At 42.0% G+C, this 21,095-nt stretch overlaps 1 protein-coding gene across 3 annotated transcripts in view; it reads right to left on the minus strand.

Moving 5' to 3' along the window:
• LOC126284277 (uncharacterized) overlaps window positions 1–21,095 on the minus strand; it is a 112,789-nt gene that overhangs the window by 34,691 nt on the left and 57,003 nt on the right. For all 3 annotated transcript variants that reach the window (XM_049983095.1, XM_049983094.1, XM_049983093.1), the window contains one exon: window positions 15,541–15,662. In XM_049983095.1, coding sequence (XP_049839052.1) covers window positions 15,541–15,662 — 122 coding nt within the window. The remainder of the gene's footprint in view (window positions 1–15,540; window positions 15,663–21,095) is intronic.

Here is a 21,095-nt window from a genome sequence, read left to right on the forward strand (position 1 = left end):
CAGGATGTAAATGCGGACAAGGGGAAAAAATTGCCGGATTTCCCAGTTAATAATACACTTTTTCCTGGGTGAAAACATACTTTTCCCCTGTTAACTGACAGTATATTTTCTCTCGGAACTGTATAACTTATCAGGTCCTTTGAATGTTTAGGGTTTTGTATACAGGCATAGAATTTCCCGGCGTCAAAAACTAAACACAGGGAAGAAACGCGTTTTGGAAAGATCTTTGATGTACAGCAACATTTACGCTGCATATTTTCATATTACAAAAGTATAAATTTGAATTCCAGAAAACACTGCATGTTACTTTCCACAGTATTGAAATTGAGATTTCGATGCGCTTTTGTAAGCCAGTCATAGCTCATGTCACATGGTCTTGCCAGCTGATGTCAGGGGGTATTCAGAGCTTAGGACACGTGATGTAGTCAGCCAATAGCAACATCACTGTTAAGTAGCGCGAACACACTAACAGAAACAGTTAATGGTTTAAATTAATATACATAAAGTTGCTACACGAAACGCAAGGCTTTTACAAGTCATATTGGTCTATAACATTAATATGCTACAAGAGAAGCTAAGCTTTCACATATAATGTTGGTCTTTTATGCGCATATTACAATTTAAGATATATCACACAAATGTACCAGTAAAGTTTTAAATAACGACATAAATTTCTGATCTTCTGGTCTCAAAATTCATCTAAATGGCTTGTCATCAAAGAGTCGATTTTTAAATGAGAGTGAAACACTCTGTGATTTAAGAAATTCATTGTTACATTCTCGCACATAGTTCTGGTGTAACTGCCAGAATGGTACTTTGATGGTAATGCTTTTCAAATCACCATTCCGAATATTTTCCCATGACCTGTTAGAAATAGGTTCATTTCTGCAGTTGCCAGAGAGCGCCAGATGACAGGTGTCACTGCGTTTGCACAACTACGATGTCGTAGGGAGCCTGTATGTTCGTATGTGTAAAACATTAAAAGATATTACATTATATCATAAAAGAAACAAGACATCAGAGGATACTCCAAGAGCATCGGAATTTCATGACCCATACTAAAATGTGCACATTTTAAGTGCACATTTCTATGTCCAAATTCCCAGTGAAGTAGGCCACGACCTGACAATAAGTTTTCAATGTGGTTTTCGGGATGTAAATTTTCTTGGAGTACCAGTACTGTGTTATCTCATGTTTGGTTCTTTATTACGGCATAATGCCATACATGCTGGAAGTTGAAAACGTCCACTTTAAATTCAGCGAACAGTGTATGGAATCAAACACTTCGTTTCAAATATATTGTCTGCCTCAGTGGAAAAGATTAATAAAAGAAAATTTCTTTAGCAAACCGACAAAAATGACTTCATTGTTCTGTAAGACAATTAATGCTTGACTGTCAGAATGGGGGAAATAAAATAAAATCTGCAACTAGTAACTCATTTTAGCCTTCCGTAATTATGTGAATGTATTCTAATTCACTTGGTGGCTCCTGGCCACAGAAATCTTTTGTTTTCATTTAGCGTGAGAGCAGTAAATATCAAATACCTGTTAGACCTACTACAAGCAAAAAGCTTTACTTTAGGAAATAGTTTCACACTTCAATTCATACACTCCAGTTTCTCAGGTATGAAATTGAAAAGTAGTAGTACAAGAATTTTTATACAAACTTGGAATCGTCACATTGTTCCACAATTTGTGTGATGCACCCGTTTCTTCTCCTTCCTCTTTCTAACGAACAGTCTTGTTATCACTAATTCTGTAACTATTCCTGCCAATGTCAAAGCTTATGCGCAGGTTAACTTAACTAACTTTGCCAGAATCACCAGTTTAGTTATCCCGTGATTATTCTACAGTCAGGTGTTGTTACATGTTCATACAATGTGTTTTCCGTGCTTTTTCCAGAATATAACTTAATGCGGCTGCTGGCCAGGGATTGTACAACTGACCCTTACTAGTATAGCGATAGTTATAACAATGCTCACCATTCGCAAACCCAATCAACCACACAATCAGACAGCAGTTGCCATACATCCGTTTGGCCTTGCTCCGCTCAGCTCATGAACCCCTTTTGTCTGTAGGAAAGTTTCTTTCTACATGCGATGAGGATTCCCCTGAAAGAGACATCATATACACTATGCACGCATTCACGAATCGACTTATGAGTCACTCAGAAATCAAATGGTTTACATGGCTCTGAGCACTACGGAACTTAACTTCTGAGGTCATCAGTGCCCTAGAACTTAGTTAAACCTAACCAATCTAAGGACATCACACACACCCATGCCCAAGGCAGGATTTGAACCTGCAACCATAGTGGTCGTGCGGATCCAGACTGAAGCGCCTAGAACTGTTCGGCCACTCCGGCCTGTGTTCTGGCCGGAGGCAGTTCACTCTGCACTTTTGTATGTGCAAGTGCTGAATAAACCTTCATTAAGTGAAGTTAGTATTCATCATTCATCTAAGCACACCTTTTTCTACGTGCAATCATTCTGATGGAGGTGCTGGGTACTGGAACTTGTGATACTGCACATTATCAATGACACAATGGCTTCCATCAGGCCATGGCAGAGCTGCTGTTTACGTGGCGAGAAACCTGAGTTTGAGCCATATTCAACAGATCGCAATCTATCGGAGACAGAAGAAGAAGAAGAAGAAGAAGAAGAAGAAGAAGAAGACATTACGATGAAAGCAACTGCGTGCCACCACATGAGACATCCTTCCGGGTTCTCTGGTGACGATAGCCAAGATCCAAACAAGTGGCTGAAAGTATATGAGTGTATAGCCAAATTTAAATGGGATGGCACCATGTGTTTGGCTAATGTATTTTTCTACTTGTAGGGTACTGCCAAGCAATGGTATGAGAACAACAACGAGAAGTTCACAAGCTGGGAAGTATTCATGGCAGAACTGGCCAAGTATTTTGCTGACACACAACAACAGGAGTGCAACACTGAAGATAAATTAACATGCAGGGCACAGCGCTCAGGAGAAACTACAGCATCCTACATTCAGGATATCTTGGAGCTGTGTAAAATAGTGTATCCTAGAATGAAGGAGAAAGATAAGGTTGCGCATCTCATGAAGGTTATTGCTGAGGACATGTATCAATCCCTACTCCTGAAGGAGGTTTCGACAGCAGTTGACTTCATGAAATGGTGCCAGTATATCAAGACAATGCATCAAAAAAGAATTACATGCAAGAAGTTTGAACAGCTTCCAAACGCCATATCGATGTCTGTGACGGAGGAAGGAACTGATTTCACAAGTGTTCTTTGTCAGATAGTGAGAGAGGAAGTTCAGAAGGCAATTGGATTGCACGGCAAGCAAAAAACCGAGATTCTTCAAGAGCTCATAAGGGGGGAAGTGGAACAGACATTGAACGCAATCTCTTGTCCTTCATTTCCCTTTAAAAAGGTGAAAAAGTCCGAGACCCAGGCGAAGTTACGTTCCTACAATGCCGCATGAGGAACCTGCGTTGGCACTAAAGAAGACTGACGCCTGGAGGACCCAGGATAACCAACCAGTATGTTCCCACTGCGGATCACCGGGACATGTGGTGCACTATTGTCGAGAAAGGCAGCATATATTTCATGATGCCTGCGCCAGAAGACAGCAGACCAATCTTAGCTGGCGCCAACTCCGGGATGACGAAGATGAACAAGAAGATGTGGGTCCAGGACGATTTAGGTCACCATCGCTGCAAGCTAGCTGCTGGAGAGGACGCTTCCCTGCAAGCCGATCAAAGTCTCCATCGCCATTTAGAAGCTCCAGCCAATTACCTTATCTGCTGCAACCTGGAAAACTAAAGGGTGCGATCTTCATTGGAGGTGAGGCCGCTGAAGAGAAAAATCCTCCACCGTTGATCACTACAGAAATGATAGGAAACTACATCAATTTCCTCGTAGATGACCAATCAGCCCAAGCTCTTGTGGACTCTGGAGCATAAAATTCAGTAATTCTGAAGAATTACCGTCACCAGTTGCAGAAAACCATATTCGTCGACAACAAAACATCTCTGCTGAAGGTGGGTAGTGAGGAATATGTAAAACCTACAGGAAGATGTGTCATGCATGTGGGTGTAAGTGGTCATACACAGCCCCTAGAATTCATTGTCTTACAAGAGTGTAGTCATGATGTCATTTTCGGATGGGACTTTTTGAAAGCTTCTCAGGCAATTATAGACTGTGGCCACTCGAAGATTATGCTAGATGAGATGAGACACTGTGGACAGGAAGATGTGCAGCCCAGTGTGTGGAGACAATGTGTTCTGGATGAAGTGCAGTCAGCACTAGGAAGGTAAGTCTCATGTGTCATGCCATGCATCAACCCATGGACCTTGTAAAGGAATGTAAGAGAAGGATACCACAGAAAAATAACTTGGTCACCCCAGCCTCTGTCATTTCGTTTACGAATGGATTCAGTGAATTGTGGATAGTTAACTGTTGCCAAGAACTGCAGATCCTTCCAAGGCGCATGCAAATTGCAAATGCTGAGCCGTTAATTGCTAAACAGCTGAGCATCCTAGAAACCTCCCATGCCGAGTCTGTGGACGAAATTAGTGCTGCTGCTACGAGACAAGATCTTCTAGCTCGACTATCACCAGATCTCACTAAGGAACAACAGAAGAAGCTACTTGCCATTCTTCAAGAGTTCTCTGAATGCTTCAATCCACAGGTAAAGAGCAAATTAGATAAATCGACGGTGAAGCACCAGGTTAGCACTGGAGACCATCGAGCCAAAGAGCATACCATGTGTCAGCAACGGAACGGCGAATAATTCACAATGAGGTAGAGAAAATGATGAAGAATGAGATCATTCAGCCTTCACAGAGCCCATGGTCATTATCAGTGGTTCTCGTCAGGAGGAACGATGGCAGTTGGCGCTTTCGTGTTGATTACAGGAAGCTTAAAAAGATGACTAAAAAGGACATTTACCCCCTTCCACGAATTGATGATACACTAGATTGTCTGAAGGGGGCTAAGTTTATCTCAACCACAGACATGTACTTGGGATACTGGAAAATCAAAATAGATGAGACTGATCATGAGAAAACTGCAGTTTTCACCCCTGAGGGCCTGTATGAGTTTAAGGTAATGGCATTTGGTTTGTGAAGTGCACCAGCAACTTTTCAACGGATGAAGAATAATCTCCTAAGTCACGTGAAGAGGACGATGTGTCTTTGTTATTTAGATGACATTATAGTGTTCTCAGAGACGTTTGATGCACACATAAAAAGACTGAGGGCTGTTCCAAGTGTCTATTTGGAGCAAAAGAAATCAAAATACTTGTGACACCTTGTGTCAACCAAAGGTGTGCGGCCAGACCCAGAAAAGGCGATGTATAATGAAATTTCCTATTCCTAAAAGTATTAGAGATATGAGAAGCTTCCTCGGATTATGTTCTTATTACTGTAATTTTATCAAAGACTTTTGTATCAAAGCCAGGCCACTCCAAGAGTTGTTAAAAGCTGATGCTAAATTTATCTGGGGTGGTGCTAACAAGAGTCTTCCGATGTGCTATGAAAAGCTCTGACAACCGACCCCGTACTTCGTCTGTATGATGAGAAAGCACCTACAGAGCTACACATAGATGCCATTGGGTATGGGATTGGTGCTGTTCTGCTGCAAATTTTGGATGAAAAAGAGAAGGGTATAGCCTATGCTTTTAGGACACTTCCAAAAGCCAAGAGAAACTACTCAAACACAGAAAGAGAATGTCTTGCTGTGATCTGGCCCATGTACAAATTTTGACATATCTGTGTGGAGGACCATTCACAGTTGTCATAGACCATCATTCAAATTTTTGGTTGACAAGTCTTAAGGATCCAACAGGACGACTCGCCAGGTGGGCACTACGTCTTCAAGGGTATAACATTACCATAGTGTACAAAAGTGGAAGAACAAAGGTGCCGACTGTCTCTCAAGAAACCCTGTGCAAGAACATCAAGACTTTGGTGAAAATAGTGACTGTCTTGCTGCACTCCAGGATCTCTCTGCTGAGCAGAAAAAGGACGCCAAGATATCTCAAATTATGCTTGCCTTAAATCGGTCAGAGGATGTGAAAGGACAATTTAAGATACTTAATGGATTACTTTACAAGAAAAACTTTGATCCGTTTTGAATGAGGTGGCTACCAGTGATTCCTAATCACATGCGCGTACATGTCTACAGAAATTCCATGACACACCTGAGGCCAGACATTTAGTATTTATTAAGACATACGGTAGAATCCGCAAGATATTTTTCTGGCCAGATTTATTTAGGAGTGTCCATCACTATGTGTCGCACTTTCGAGAGTGTCAGAGGAGAAAGGCAGTTCCTCAGAAACCACCTGGCCGACTCCACCAGCCGAAACGCCTTTCCAGTGTGTTGGGATTGACCTCTGATGATTTCCAACATCTGCTAGTGGCAATAGATGGATTATCGTTTACACTGATTACCCGACACACTATGCCATTACAAAAGCCATGAAAACAGCTGATACATTCAAGGTAGCCACATTCATCGTCGAAGACATTGTATTAAAACACAGTGCCCAAAGGTGGTAAATTACAGATCAAGAGAAAGTTTTTCAATCGAATCTTGTGACAGAAGTAAACCGTCAGTCCAATTATATATATATATAAGATTCCAAGACTTACCAAGCGGGAAAACGCCGGCAGACAGGCACAAGAACAAAACACACAAACACACACACAGAATTACTAGCTTTCGCAACCGATGGTTGCTTCTTCAGGAAGGAGAGGGAAAGACGAAAGGATGTGGGTTTTAAGAGAGAGCGTAAGGAGTCATTCCAATCCCGGGAGCGGAAAGACTTCCCTTAGGGGGAAAAAAAGGACAGGTGTACACTCGCGCACACACACACACGCACACATATCCATCCGCGTGTCTGTGTATGTGCGGATGGATATGTGTGCGTGTGTGTGTGCGCGCGAGTGTACACCTGTCCTTTTTTTCCCCCTAAGGGAAGTCTTTCCGCTCCCGGGATTGGAATGACTCCTTACCCTCTCCCTTAAAACCCACATCCTTTCGTCTTTCCCTCTCCTTCCTGAAGAAGCAACCATCGGTTGCGAAAGCTAGTAATTCTGTGTGTGTGTTTGTGTGTTTTGTTCTTGTGCCTGTCTGCTGGTGTTTTCCCGCTTGGTAAGTCTGGGAATCTTTACATTACTCATCACATGACAACTGCCTACCATCGGCAAACTAACAGGCTTCCTGAATGCCTTAATAAGACCTTGGCTGATATGCTATCAATGTTCATCAATGTTGAGCAGAGCAACTGGGATGAGGTGCTACCTTTCATAATGTTTGCTTACAACACTGCCAAACAAGACACCACAGGATTTACACCATGTTATCTGCACAGAGCATAACTTAATCATAGCTAACACTTGGTTCAAGAATCTTGGAAGACGGTTGTATACATGGAAGAAGCCTCGAGATACTGACAGTTTTCAGATAGATTATATAATGGTAAGACAGAGATTTAGGAACCAGGTTTTAAATTGTAAGACATTTCCAGGGGCAGATGTGGATTCTGACCACAATCTATTGGCTATGACCTGTAGATTAAAACTGAAGAAACTGCAAAAAGGTGGGAATTTAAGGAGATGGGACCTGGATAAACTGACCAAACCAGAAGTTGTACAGAGTTTCAGGGGGAGCATAAGGGAACGATTGACAGGAATGGTGGAAAGAAATACAGTAGAAGAAGAATGGGTAGCTCTGAAGGATGAAGTAGTGAAGGCAGCAGAGGATGAAGTAGGTAAAAAGACGAGGGCTAATAGAAATCCTTGGGTAACAGAAGAAATATTGAATTTAATTGAAGAAAGGAGAAAATATAAAAATGCAGTAAATGAAGCAGGCAAAAAGGAATACAAACGTCTGAAAAATGAGATCGACAGGAAGTGCAAAATGGCTAAGCAGGGATGGCTAGAGGACAATTGTAAGGATGTAGAGGCTTATCTCACTAGGTGTAAGATAGATACTGCCTACAGGAAAATTAAAGAGACCTTTGGAGGTAAGAGAACCACTTGTATGAACATCAAGAGCTCAGGTGGAAACCCAGTTCTAAGCAAAGAAGGGAAAGCAGAAAGGTAGAAGGAGTATATAGAGGGTCTATACAAGGGCGATTTACTTGAGGACAATATTATGAAAATGGAAGAGGATTTAGACGAAGATGAAATGGGAGATACGATACCGCGTGAAGAGTTTGACAGAGCATTGAAAGACCTGAGTCGACACAAGGCCCCCAGAGTAGACAACATTCCATTGGAACTACTGATGGCCTTGGGAGAGCCAGTCCTGACAAAACTCTACCATCTGTTGAGCAAGATGTATGAGACAGGCAAAATACCCTCAGATTTCAAGAATATAATAATTCCAATCCCAAAGAAAGCAGGTGTTGACAGATGTGAAAATTACCGAACTATCAGTTTAATAAGTCACAGCTGCAAAATACTAACACGAATTCTTTACAGACAAATGGAAAAACTGGTAGAAGCCGACCTTGGCGAACATCAGATTGTATTCCGCAGAAATGCTGGAACACGTGAGGCAATACTGAACTTACAACTTATCTTAGAAAATAGATTAAGGAAAGGCAAACCTACATTTCTAGCATTTGTAGACTCAGAGAAAGCTTTTGACAATGTTGACAGGGGTAAAATACAGGGAGCGAAAGGCTATTTACAATTTGTACAGAAACCAGATGGCAGTTATAAGAGTCGAGGGCCATGAAAGGGAAGCAGCAGTTGGGAAGGGAGTGAGACAGGGTTGTAGCCTCTCCCCGATGTCATTCAATCTGTATATTGAGTAAGCAGTAAAGGAAACAAAAGAAAAATTCGGAGTAGGTATTGAAGTCCATGGAGAAGAAATAAAAACATTGAGGTTCGCCGACGACATTATAATTCTGTCAGAGACAGCAAGGGACTTGGAAGAGCAGTTGAATGGAATAGACAGTGTCTTGAAAGGAGGATATAAGATGAACATCAACAAAAGCAAAACGAGGATAATGGAATTTAGTCGAATTAAGTCGGGTGAAATGGGACACTTAAAGTAGTAAAGGAGTTTTGCTATTTGGGGAGCAAAATAACTGATGTTGGTTGAAGTAGAGAGGATATAAAATGTAGACTGGCAGTGGCAAGGAAATTGTTTCTGAAGAAGAGAAATTTATTAACATTGAGTATAGATTTAAGTGTCAGGAAGTCGTTTCTGAAAGTATTTGTATGGATTGTAGCCATGTATGTAAGTGAAACATGGACGATAAATAGTTTAGACAAGAAGAGAATAGAAGCTTTTGAAATGTGGTGCTACAGAAGAGTGCTGAAGATTAGATGGGTAGATCACATAACTAATGAGGAGGTATTGAATAGAAATGGGGAGAAGAGGAGTTCGTGGCACAACTTGACAAGAAACGAAGAAGCTTGCACAGGATAGAGTAGCATGGAGAGCTGCACCAAACCAGTCTCAGGACTGAAGACAACAACAACAACAAATCTGGTTCATGGGCATGGGGTGACTACAACAATGGTCACTGTGTTCCGTTACATCCTGATGATGTGGACGATAACTACATCAGCCACGTGTTAACCAGTGCTGAGGAAGCTTGGCAGTTACAGCGACTTTGCATGCTACAGGCTCAAGAAAACGATCGCCGAAGGCATGACGCGAGCCACCACCCTGTTGTCTACCAGCCTGGTGACCTCATCTGGATCTTCACTCCTTAGAAACCACTAGATGGTGACCCCACTGACAAGGTGGACAAGAAGACCCAGAAGTTGCTGAAGGAGACAGGTCTACCTGAACAGGTCACCAAGAAGCTTTATCCCAAAGCACCTGTACCACCAAGACTCTATGGACTCCGCAAGGTCCATAAGGAGGGGGTCCCTCTTCGACCTATTGTCAGTAACATTGGCGCAGCGACATACCTCACTGCACAATACCTGAAGAAGATATTGGCACCATATGTGGGCAAATGTTCACACTACATTCAGAACTCTGAGGACTTCCTACAGGCAGCTACACATCGTGGACTCTGACATCATGGTCAGTTTCGATGTGGTGTCGCTCTTCACACGAGTGCCTCTCACCGATTCACTCAGTATCATTGGAGAGAAGTTCGATGGTGCCCTGCTCAAGCATCTACTGACCTCAACATATTTTCTTTATGGGGGTCAATTTTATGAGCAAACGGTAGGAGTGGCAATGGGCAGCCCTTTATCACCAGTGGTAGCCAACCTTTTCATGGAAAGGTATGAAGAAGAGGCTCTTGCATCAGCCACTTACCAGCCCAAGTGCTTTCTTAGGTATGTTGATGACACTTTTGTCATTTGGCCCCATGGTAGGGAGAAGCTAGAGGACTTTTTGGAACATCTAAATTCACGCCACCCAAGTATAAAATTTACTATGGAGATAGAGAAGGATGGACAACTCCCATCCCTGGATGTCCTGGTCAAGAGGAAGGCAGATGGCACTTTTGGGCACAGTGTGTATCGTAAGCCCACCCACACTGACTTATACCTTCAAGCCAGTAGCTGGCACCACCCAGCGTAGAAGAATGGAGTCTTGAAAACATTAGTTCACAGGGCTCGAGTTCTGTCAGATACGGAAAGTCTCACCACAGAGATAGAACATCTACAGCTGATGTGCAGCAGAAATGGATACTCCTCCACAGACATCCAAAGGGCACTTCGTACTACCAGTCAACCACAGGGTACACAAGAGGAGCCAGAGACGGTGAAGAAGGTGGCATACCTGCCATATGCTCGACCTATTTCTGCAAACATCAGCATAATTCTTTCAAAATATGATATAAAGAGTATCTTCTGTCCCCCCTCCAAAATTGGGACCATGCTAGGGAGTGTGAAGGACGAGCTGGGGCTACGTAAACCAGGCATTTACAACATCCCGTGCCAGTGTGGAAAGTCATACATTGGCCAGACAACCAGGACGGTGGATGTCAGGTGCAAAGAACACCAGAGGCACACCAGACTCTGACAGGCAACAAAATGTGCCATAGCGGAGCACTGTCTGGAGCTCAGCCACTCAATGGACTATAACAATACCAAAATTGTGACACAGATGCCAAGATTTTGGGACAGTGACGTAAAGGAGGCCATCGAGATAAAGGTCACAGACAACGTAATAAACCGAGACAGCAGTTACCAGCTCAGCTCGGTGTGGAATCCGGCTCTGGAGCTTATCAGGGCTCAACAAAATGAACCAACAACCTCCTCAAGAAGTAGTAACACTGCAGGAGTAGCGCCAGGCGGGTGCGGAACCTGAACGCAACTCCCGACGCAGGACGGGCCTCTGACAGCCGCCACGACTGCAGATGATGGACGAGCCGAGCACGGACGACCGTTGGAACACCAGGGAAGTGCCAACACCGCAGGATCAACGCCAGGTGGGCACGGACCGCAAATGGAGCGCCCAACTAAGGACAGGCTTCAGAGAGCTGCCACAGATGGTGGTCAAGTTGGGCGTGGACGTCAAAGGGAGCACCGGGGAATAGACAACACATTACAAGCAGCACCAGGTGGGCGCGGATGGCAAAGAGAGCACCCAGCACCCTCTGGGCATAAATACTGGACAAGATCCTCCAACACGGCAGTCTCAGGTAGCACCTGAAGAAGGCAACAAGTTACGTGGCCGAAATATTGTGCCAGAGCGACACAAACATCAGGCAGTAGACCCTATTATTCCACATGTCAATAATAATAATAATAATAATAATAATAATAATAATAATAATAATGTTCATGAAAAGATTCCAGAAGACCGGAAAATGGCTCTTATCCATCCTTTGCACAAGAAAGCTGATAAGCATGAAGTACAGAACTTCAGGGGTATATGTCCATTGCCAACAATATTACTAAACAAGGTAGAAACAGCACTTGATTGGTGCTTGGAAGAATGTCAGAGTGGATTTAGAAAAGGCAGATGTTGCTCGGAACAGATTTTCAACCTAAAGTCCATAGTCTTTCATACATTAACAAAATCTAAAATGGCTTTGAACACTATGCGACTTAACTTTTGAGGTCATCAGTCGCCTAGAACTTAGAACTAATTAAACCTAACTAACCTAAGGACATCACACACATTCATGCCCAAGGTAGGATTCGAACCTGCAACCGTAGCGGTCGCTCGGCTCCAGACTGCAGCGCCTAGAACCGCGTGGCCACTCCAGCCGGCAACAAAATCTAAAGACATAATTGTAATATTTATAGATTTTTAAAAAGACATTTGATTTGGTTGATAGGTAAACACTAGATAAAGTGATTTGAGAATTCAGCATTATATCTAAACTAGCAAACATTATTCATGAAATCTCACACACATCAAACCAAATATAAAGTTTCGGGGTGAAATACCTAAGACATTCAAAATGAAACCTAGTGTAACACACGGTGACAGCCTGTCTCCGCTCCTCTTCAACTTTTCCTACAGAAATAGTAAGAGAATGGAAACAAAAACTAAAAGAACAAAAGCTATCGCCAATTAAGACTAGTCACTAAGAACAGAGGTACTGAAATCTACTGTCTAGCATTTGTGGATGATTTTGCCATTATTTCTGAAAACCTAACAAATGCAGAAATACAATTCAATCTCATAGAAGAAATAGCCAACAAAGCTGGTTTAAGAATTTCTGTAGAAAAAACAAACAAACAAACAAAACGCTAGAAAAATGCTAGTAACAGATACTGGACAAATAAAGAGGGTAACAAAATTTACGTGTTACTGAGAAGTGATTCAAGAAAATGGCTTACAAAAATTTTCTGTACCAGAAGAAGTACATAAAATGGAGAGAGCATATGGTATAATCAGAAATATTTACAACAAAAGGCCCCCCCCCCCTCTCTCTCTCTCTCCCCTTAAAAGAGAGAGAGAGAGAGAGAGAGAGAGAGAGAGAGAGAGAGAGAGAGAGAGAGAGAGAGAGAGAGAGAATGAAAATACGACACTACCACTCAGTAGTAATACCAAACTCACTCTATGCAAGTGAAGTTTAGTACTGAATTACAAGTTACACAAACTAAAGAGTATATCACAGCACAGAAAACATAACTGGAAAACTATGAAAGAGGTGACTGCTACTTTTTGGACATGTATACGTAATTAATGGCAACAGGTTAACCAAACATATTTTTAAATATCTTTGGGACAAGAAGTCAACAATAGCCTGGATTCAGAAAGTTAGTAAAGATTTGGAAAGAAACAATATAAGTGAAAAAGATGCAACAGAAAGTTAAATCTTTGAGATAAAAGTATTCAAAATGGAAGGATTCCAAGGCAGGAGGGAGAAGAACACAGGGTCAAAATTGTCTCAGGACAGAAAAAGAATAGATAGTGAGAAGATAAAAACATACTCGAGGAAGAAGAAAGAAGAACAAAGGAGGACACAATGAAATTGGTGCTTGGTCATGAGATGACTCAAATGGAAGAAGAAGAAGGAGGAGGAGGATGTTCATGTGATATAATTACAAATTAACAATTCTGGGATGTTTTCTGTAGCTCTACTGTGAAACCTTGCTTCATGCAAAATTTCATGATTTTACGGCAATTATCTTTGGTTTGCACTGACTTAGAAGGGTCAATTTTTTACTTCGGCAAGGAACTGTAAACCTTAGTATGTGGCAGAAATTTCACCTTGATATGTCTACCTGTTCTTGAGAAAATAGCTGGACTGACAGACAGGTGGACAATAAAGTTATCCATAAGAGTTCTGTTTCTACTGACTGAGGAACCCTAAAAATATTGACTACACTCTTAAGAATTATTTAGTACATGATTTTGAAATTAGAGACAGCCATAATTTGCAACTCAACAGAATAAAATTAAGTCAGCAGGGTTTATTGTACAACGCCATTAAATTATATAACAAATTACCACAATATATAACACACATTGCTGCTGCCTGCTCTTTCAAAACAAAACTAAAAAATTATTTACAAAATAAATGTTTTTATATGACAGTGGAGTACCACAATTAAAACTGGTTACTTTATTTAAGGAGTTCTGTATTCCAAATATATATAAATAATAATTATTTAAGACTAGAAAAATAAATGTAATTAGATTAAAAGAGAATTTACTGTCTTTTATCAATGTAAAAATTAATTTTAAGCTATTAATTTATCAATGTTTCAAATGACAAATTCCATACAATTAAATTGTTTCATGGATTAATAAATAAATAAATAAGTCACTCCTTGTTGTTGTGGTCTTCAGTTCTGAGACTGGTTTGATGCAGCTCTCCATGCTACTCTATCCTGTGCAAGCTTCTTCATCTCCCAGTACTTACTGCAACCTATATCCTTCTGAATCTGCTTGGTGTATTCATCTCTTGGTCTCCCTCTACGATTTTTACCCTCCAATGCTAAATTTGTGATCCCTTGATGCCTCAAAACATGTCCTACCAACCGGTTCCTTCTTTTTGTCAAGTTGTGCCACAAACTCCTCTTCTCCCCAATTCTATTCAATACCTCCTCATTAGTTATGTGATCTACCCATCTAATCTTCAACATTCTTCTGTGGCGCCACATTTCGAAAGCTTCTATTCTCTTCTTGTCCAAACTAGTTATCGTCCATGTTTCACTTCCATACAAGGCTACACTCCATACAAATACTTTCAGAAACGACTTCCTGACACTTAAATCTATACTCAATGTTAACAAATTTCTCTTCTTCAGAAACGATTTCCTTGCCATTGCCAGTCTACATTTTATATCCTCTCTACTTATCAGTTATTTTACTCCCTAAATAGTAAAACTCCTTTACTATTTTAAGTGTCTCAATTCCTAATCTAATTCCCTCAGCATCACCTGATTTAATTTGACTGCATTCCATTATCCTCGTTTTTCTTTTGTTGATGTTCGTCTTATATCCTCCTTTCAAGACACTGTCCATTCTGTTCAACTACTCTTCCAAGTCCTTTGCTGTCTCTGACAGAATTACAATGTCATCGGCGAACCTGAAAGTTTTTATTTCTTCTCCATGAATTTTAATACCTACTCCAAATTTTTCTTTTGTTTCCTTTACTGGTTTTTCAACATACAGATTGAATAACATCGGGGAGAGGCTACAACCCTGTCTCACTCCCTTCCCAACCACTGCTTCCCTTTCATGCCCCTCGACTCTTATAACTGCCATCTGGTTTCTGTACAAATTGTAAATAGCCTTATGCTCCCTGTATTTTACCCCTGCCACCTTCAGAATTTGAAAGAGAGTATTCCAGTTAACATTGTCAAAAGCTTTCTCTAAGTATACAAATGCTAGAAACGTAGGTTTGCCTTTTATATGTAAAAGAATTATTAGGAGACCATGTGGTATTTACATTATTAGAGAGAATTGTTTCAAATTAATTTTTTTGAATCATCATTTGATATCTTTGAACTTAGAAAACAATGTTCACGATAAAGTATCTTGCCTGTTGAATGTCAAGTGATATAATGGCTTGGTTGGTGCCATAACAAGCATGATGTAAATATCTACCTAAAAGAGGCATCCCATTTTCCTATGCTGCACGTATATTACCTATGCTTACCTCATTATAAAGGTAGGCAGCATGTCTTGAACATAGAAAATGTGCTGTTATAGTCTGAAATGTATATTTTGTTGAGTCTGCTACATACTGTGTCTTCTCCAAGATTGTAGACAGTGTAATATCTGCAAAATAAGAATAAAGCCTCATTGCAATTGAGTTATGTTACGTCACCCAGGTAAGAAATTCTACCTTACTTTCATAACAAACATTAACAGTAGCATTATCACATGTCTGAATGTGGGGAGGGGAGGGGATGAGGTGATAGCTCGGTGGGTCATTGGGTGTTGGGGGCTGAGGGAGGGCAGCTAGGTGACATAAAAGGGATTTAAAAAAAATGACAAATGTTAGTGATATATCCGTAACAGTTGGTTTGCTAGACTGAATGAACTGATCCATAGGGGTGAGTGGAAAATGGACTGTATGTAAAGTGTCAGTATAGAATGTGTGAAACAACTTCAAACAAGCTTGTTACACTTATCACTTAGTATTTGGAAAATGAGTGGGGCGAAGGCTTGCTGTACATCCCATTGTAGGGGTGAGTATGGGACAGTTGTGACATGGAGGGGGCAGGGGGAAGTATTGACAGATAATAGTGTCATATTCGAAGGTCTTCAGGTTTGCTGATTAACTGGTGACATTTCACTCCTATTGTGCTGACACAAATAGGTAAAATTGAGTTTTCAGCTAGTATACAATAACTACATACTGTAGGGCTTCGTTGGCATATTCCTCAAAAGGAATTAACTTCTGTCCAGTACAGAGATAGATAACACAGTACTGAGATGTGAAAGAGTGTATGGTGAATGGCTCCCATGCCCATAGCTCACCCTCCAACCTTCATGCCAGCACGACAGTTGGAGGTGGCGTCCAGTATGAGAAGTGGTCACGTTGGGAACTGCACTGACAGAGTCACGTGCATTGGACTGCTGCATAGATGGTGAAACATTGCTCGAGATCACGTTGGCAATGCAGCAGGCATGGCAGTGAATGCATGCAGATCGGAAGTATCAGAATGTGGTTCGGACAGGGACCACACCAGTTTTAAGTGGCTAACAGAAACTGTTAGAGGGCATCCATTGAGATGTATTATGAAAGTGTTCACTCCATGACATAAGATGTGGTGTGGGCTTCAATAAGATGGTTGCAATATTGCTTGCAAGGAGTTGTTGCACAGCATCACGAATTCACACGATGCCAGGTCCTTGTGGACAAACACCGGCGGCGTGGTATGAGGGCGAGGCGGGGCAGGGCGTAGGCATGAGACGTGTGCACCGACCCACTCCACAAGGGGCGTAAGATCGATGGCATCAGCCGGCAATGTGTCCTCGCAACCCATGCGTAGAAGAAAGTACAAGTCATGGACTGCTGTTATGTCAAAGAGAGGGACCACCTCCACCCAACGGGTTACACTGTCGATCATAGACAATATGTATTTGTACCCGTAAGAAGGGGGGAGCAGGCCGACCATGTCAATGTGGACATGCTGGAGGTGAGCCCTTGTGATGTCAAACTTGCCTAAAGGAAGCTGTGCGTGTCTGCCAACTTTACTACTTTGGCATGGGACACGTGTTGCTCCAAGTGCAGCAATCATGCCACATGACAGGCCAGACAAACAGTTCAGTGACTAGTCTCATCATTGTCCACCTTCCGGGATGGGCCAAGTTGCGTAAAATATCGGAGATCGCACGCCGAAGAGCAAATGGTACCAAGGGGCAGGGGGAGCCCGTAGAAATGTCGCAAAGGACCGGGGTTGTCGACCCATGCAGGACAAGAGGTCATTGTCCAAAACTAATCACTGTGTATCTAAGTCTTCGGTCTGGAGTCAGGCGATTTCATCTAAGTTCAAGGGTGCGGTAAGCACCAAGATATGAGATAGATAGTCAGCTACAACATTTTCTGCACTGAGGATGTAACAAGCATCTGAAGAATGTTGGCAAATACAGTCCATATGCCAGAAACATTGCTGCAGAAGATCATTCTCCAGGTTGCATATTGTGTCCATGAGAGGCTTTTGATCCAAGTACTTAGGCAAAAGAGCACCCCTTGAGGTCGCTCCAGAAGTGTTTTTCGACTCCCTCATAAACAACGAGAAGCTCGCGGTCGAAAGCTGACCACTTACACTGACTCCTGGTTAGTCTTTTTGAAAAGAAGTGGCGAGGGTGGGTGGAGTCAGTGGTGTGCTGTTGTAAAACAGCACCCACAGCTGGCGCCTCAGGATTGGAGTGGGCAAGAGTGACAGCTTTCGCAACTGCAGTTTAGACATTATCAAATGTGTCGTCAAGGATGGGTTTGATTGAGTCCAACTTTTGTTTCCATATCATGTTTTTACTGGAGAGGGTGTCGGTAAGAGCTGATTGGATGGAGGCAGTCTGAGAGATATGGTGTCGATAAAAGCTTATCATATCCAGAAAACAAAGGAGTTGAGCATAATCTTGAGGAAGAGGCAGTGCGAGAATGATTTCAATATGAGAATCCATTGGTCAAAGGCCATCGGCTGAGACAGTATAGTCTAGGAATGTAACTGATGTAAAACAGAGTCGAGATTTATTGTGGTCGATCACCACACTGTTGGCCACGAGAGACGAACGAACTGCAACCAAGGTGAAACTGGTGCTCCTTGGCAAAGGAGGAAAAACTCAGAATGCCATCCAAATAAGCAAAAGTGAAAGGCAGAGGTAGCAAAATGGAATCAATGAACCTTTGCCACATCTGCACAGCATTTTTCAAGCTGTAAGGCATGTAACAGTATTCAAATAGGCCAAAGGGTGTGATCTACATCTACATCTACATGGATACCCTGAAAATCACATCTAAGTGCCTGGCAGAGGCTTCATCGAACCACTTTCACTGTTCTCTATTATTCCAATCTCGTATAGTGTGCAGAAAGAATTAACACCTATATCTTTATATCTTTCCGTACGAGCTCTGATTTCCCTTTATTTTATCATAGTGATCGTTCCTCCCTATATAGGTTGGTGTCAACAAAATGCTTTCGCATTCGGGAGAGAAAGTTGGTGATTGGAATTTCGTGAGAAGATTCCGTCACTACAAAAAACGCGTTCTTTTAATGATTTCCATCCCAAATCCTGTATCATTTCTGTGACACTCTCTCCCATATTTCGCAATAATACAAAACCTGCTGCCTTTCTTTGAACTTTTTCGATGTACTCCATCAGTCCTATCTGGTAAGGATCCCACTCTGCACAGCAGTAATCTAAAAGAGGACGGACGAGCATAGTGTAGGCAGACTCCTTGGTAGGTCTGTTACATTTTCTAAGTGTCCTCCCAATAAAATGCAGTCTTTGGTTAGCCTTCCCTACAACATTTTCTATGTGTCCCTTCCAATTAAAGTTGTTCGTAATTGTAATACCTAGGTATTTGGTTGAAATTATGGCTTTTAGATTAGACTGATTTATCATGTAAACGAAGTTTAATGAGTTCCTGTTAGCACTCATGTGGATGACCTCACACTTTTCATTATTCAGGGTCAACTGCCACTTTCTGCACCATTCAGATATTTTTTCTAAATCATTTTGCAGTTTGTTTTGATCTTCAAATGACTTTATTAGTCGATAAATGACAGCATCATCTGCAAACAACCGAATACGGCTGCTCAGATTGTCTCCCAAATCGTTTATATAGATAAGGCACAGAAAAGGGCCAATAACGCTACCTTGGGGAACGCCAGAAATCACCTCTGTTTCACTCAATGACTGTCCATCAGTTACTACGAACTGTGACATCTCTGACAGAAAATCGCAAATCCAGTCACATAACTGAAATGATATTCCACAAGCATGCAATTTTACTACAAGCCGCTTGTGTGGTAGTGTCAAAAGTTTTCTGGAAATCCAGAAATACGGAATCGATCTGAAATCCCATGTCAATAGCACTCAACACTTCATGTGAAGAAAGAGCTAGTTGTGTTTCACAGGAACGATGTTTTCTAAACCCATGTTGACTGTGTGTCAATAGACCATTTTCTTCAAGGTAATTCATAATGTTCAAACACAATATATGTTCCAAAATCCTGCTGCATATTGATGTTAACGATATGGGCCTGTAATTTAGTGGATTACTTCTACTACCTTTCTTGAATATTGGTGTGACCTGTCCAACTTTACAGTCTTTGGGTACAGATCTTTCTTCGAGCAAACGGTTGTATATGATTGTATGGAACTAATGCATCAGCATACTCTGAAAGGAACCTAATTAGTATACAGCCTGGACCAGAAAACTTGCTTCACTACTCCAAGTATATTTACTTCTACGTTACTCATGTTGGCAGCTGTTCTTAATTCAAATTCTGGAATATTTACTTCGTTATCTTTTGTGAAGGCATTTCGGAAGGCTGTGTTCAGTAACTCTGATTTGGCAGCACTGTCTTCGATAGTATCTCCATTGTTATCGAACAGAGAAGGCATTGATTGTTTCTTGCCGCTAACATACTTCACATACGACCAAAATCTCTTTGGATTTTCTGCCAGGTTTGGAGACAAAGTTTTGCCGTGGAAACTGTTATAGGCATCTTGCATCGAAGTCCGTGCAAAATTTCGAGCTTTTGTAAAAGATCGCCAATTTGGGGATTTTGCGTCTGTTTAAATTTAGCATGTTTCTTTTGTTGTTTCTGCAACAGTGTTCTAACCCTTTTGTGTACCAAGGACAACTGTCTTCGGAATAATCCAAGACTGAGAAGAACTTCAAGCCATTAGTAATTGTGTGAATCCTGGATTTAAGGAATGGGATAGTTATCAATAATTGTACGAGCATTATGGGACCTCTAATCCCTGCACATGTGTGAGGAGCCACCCATCTTAGCAACAAGGTGGATAGGTGAAGACCAGTTGCTGTCTGGTGGTCGGAGCACTCCGGAAGCCAATAAACCCTGAGTGATTGCTTTCCCTCGCAGAAGTTTGGAAGCATTAAGATGCCTAGCTTTATAACATGCAGGTGAACTGGCAGCGGATTCTGTGACAAGTGCCATTGCTGATGGCCAATACCCATGAAGGGTGGCAGACAGGGGTCAGCGAGAGGGGGGGGGGGGCTGGTGATGGCCAATACCCATGAAGGGTGGCAGACAGGGGTCAGCGAGAGGGGGGGCTGGTGCAACAGTGGTTCGCTGATCTTGCCGAACCGGAACGGCATGGGCTGGGCACCGGCAGCAGAAGATGACAGAGGACATGGCAAGGCAGCCACATGATGCGAGGAATCCCGCGAAGCGAGAACATGAGCATCCTGTAGATTCGCCTGTGACAACGTGGACATGGCAGCAGGTGGAGGGAAACTCAACAAGGGAGCGATGTAGTGCGAAGGCGCAGTAGATGCAAGTGATGGTTGCAGCTCTGAAGAGAGGATGTGAATCACACTCCGTGCATGTGATAATTCAGCAGAGGCACCGACAATGCGAGTGCATAATGCCTCATTATGTATGCGGAGCTTGTCGATTTGTGTATGCACGTCCGATAAATCAGAGAGTTGTGCAGTAATATGCTTGAGCAGAGATGCACATGTGGAAAGCATAGTCAAGAAGATGGAGAACAGAGTCGTGCTGAACT

The sequence above is a fragment of the Schistocerca gregaria genome, chromosome 8 (genome assembly GCF_023897955.1).
Source record: "Schistocerca gregaria isolate iqSchGreg1 chromosome 8, iqSchGreg1.2, whole genome shotgun sequence".
In the NCBI taxonomy this organism is placed as follows: domain Eukaryota; kingdom Metazoa; phylum Arthropoda; class Insecta; order Orthoptera; family Acrididae; genus Schistocerca; species Schistocerca gregaria.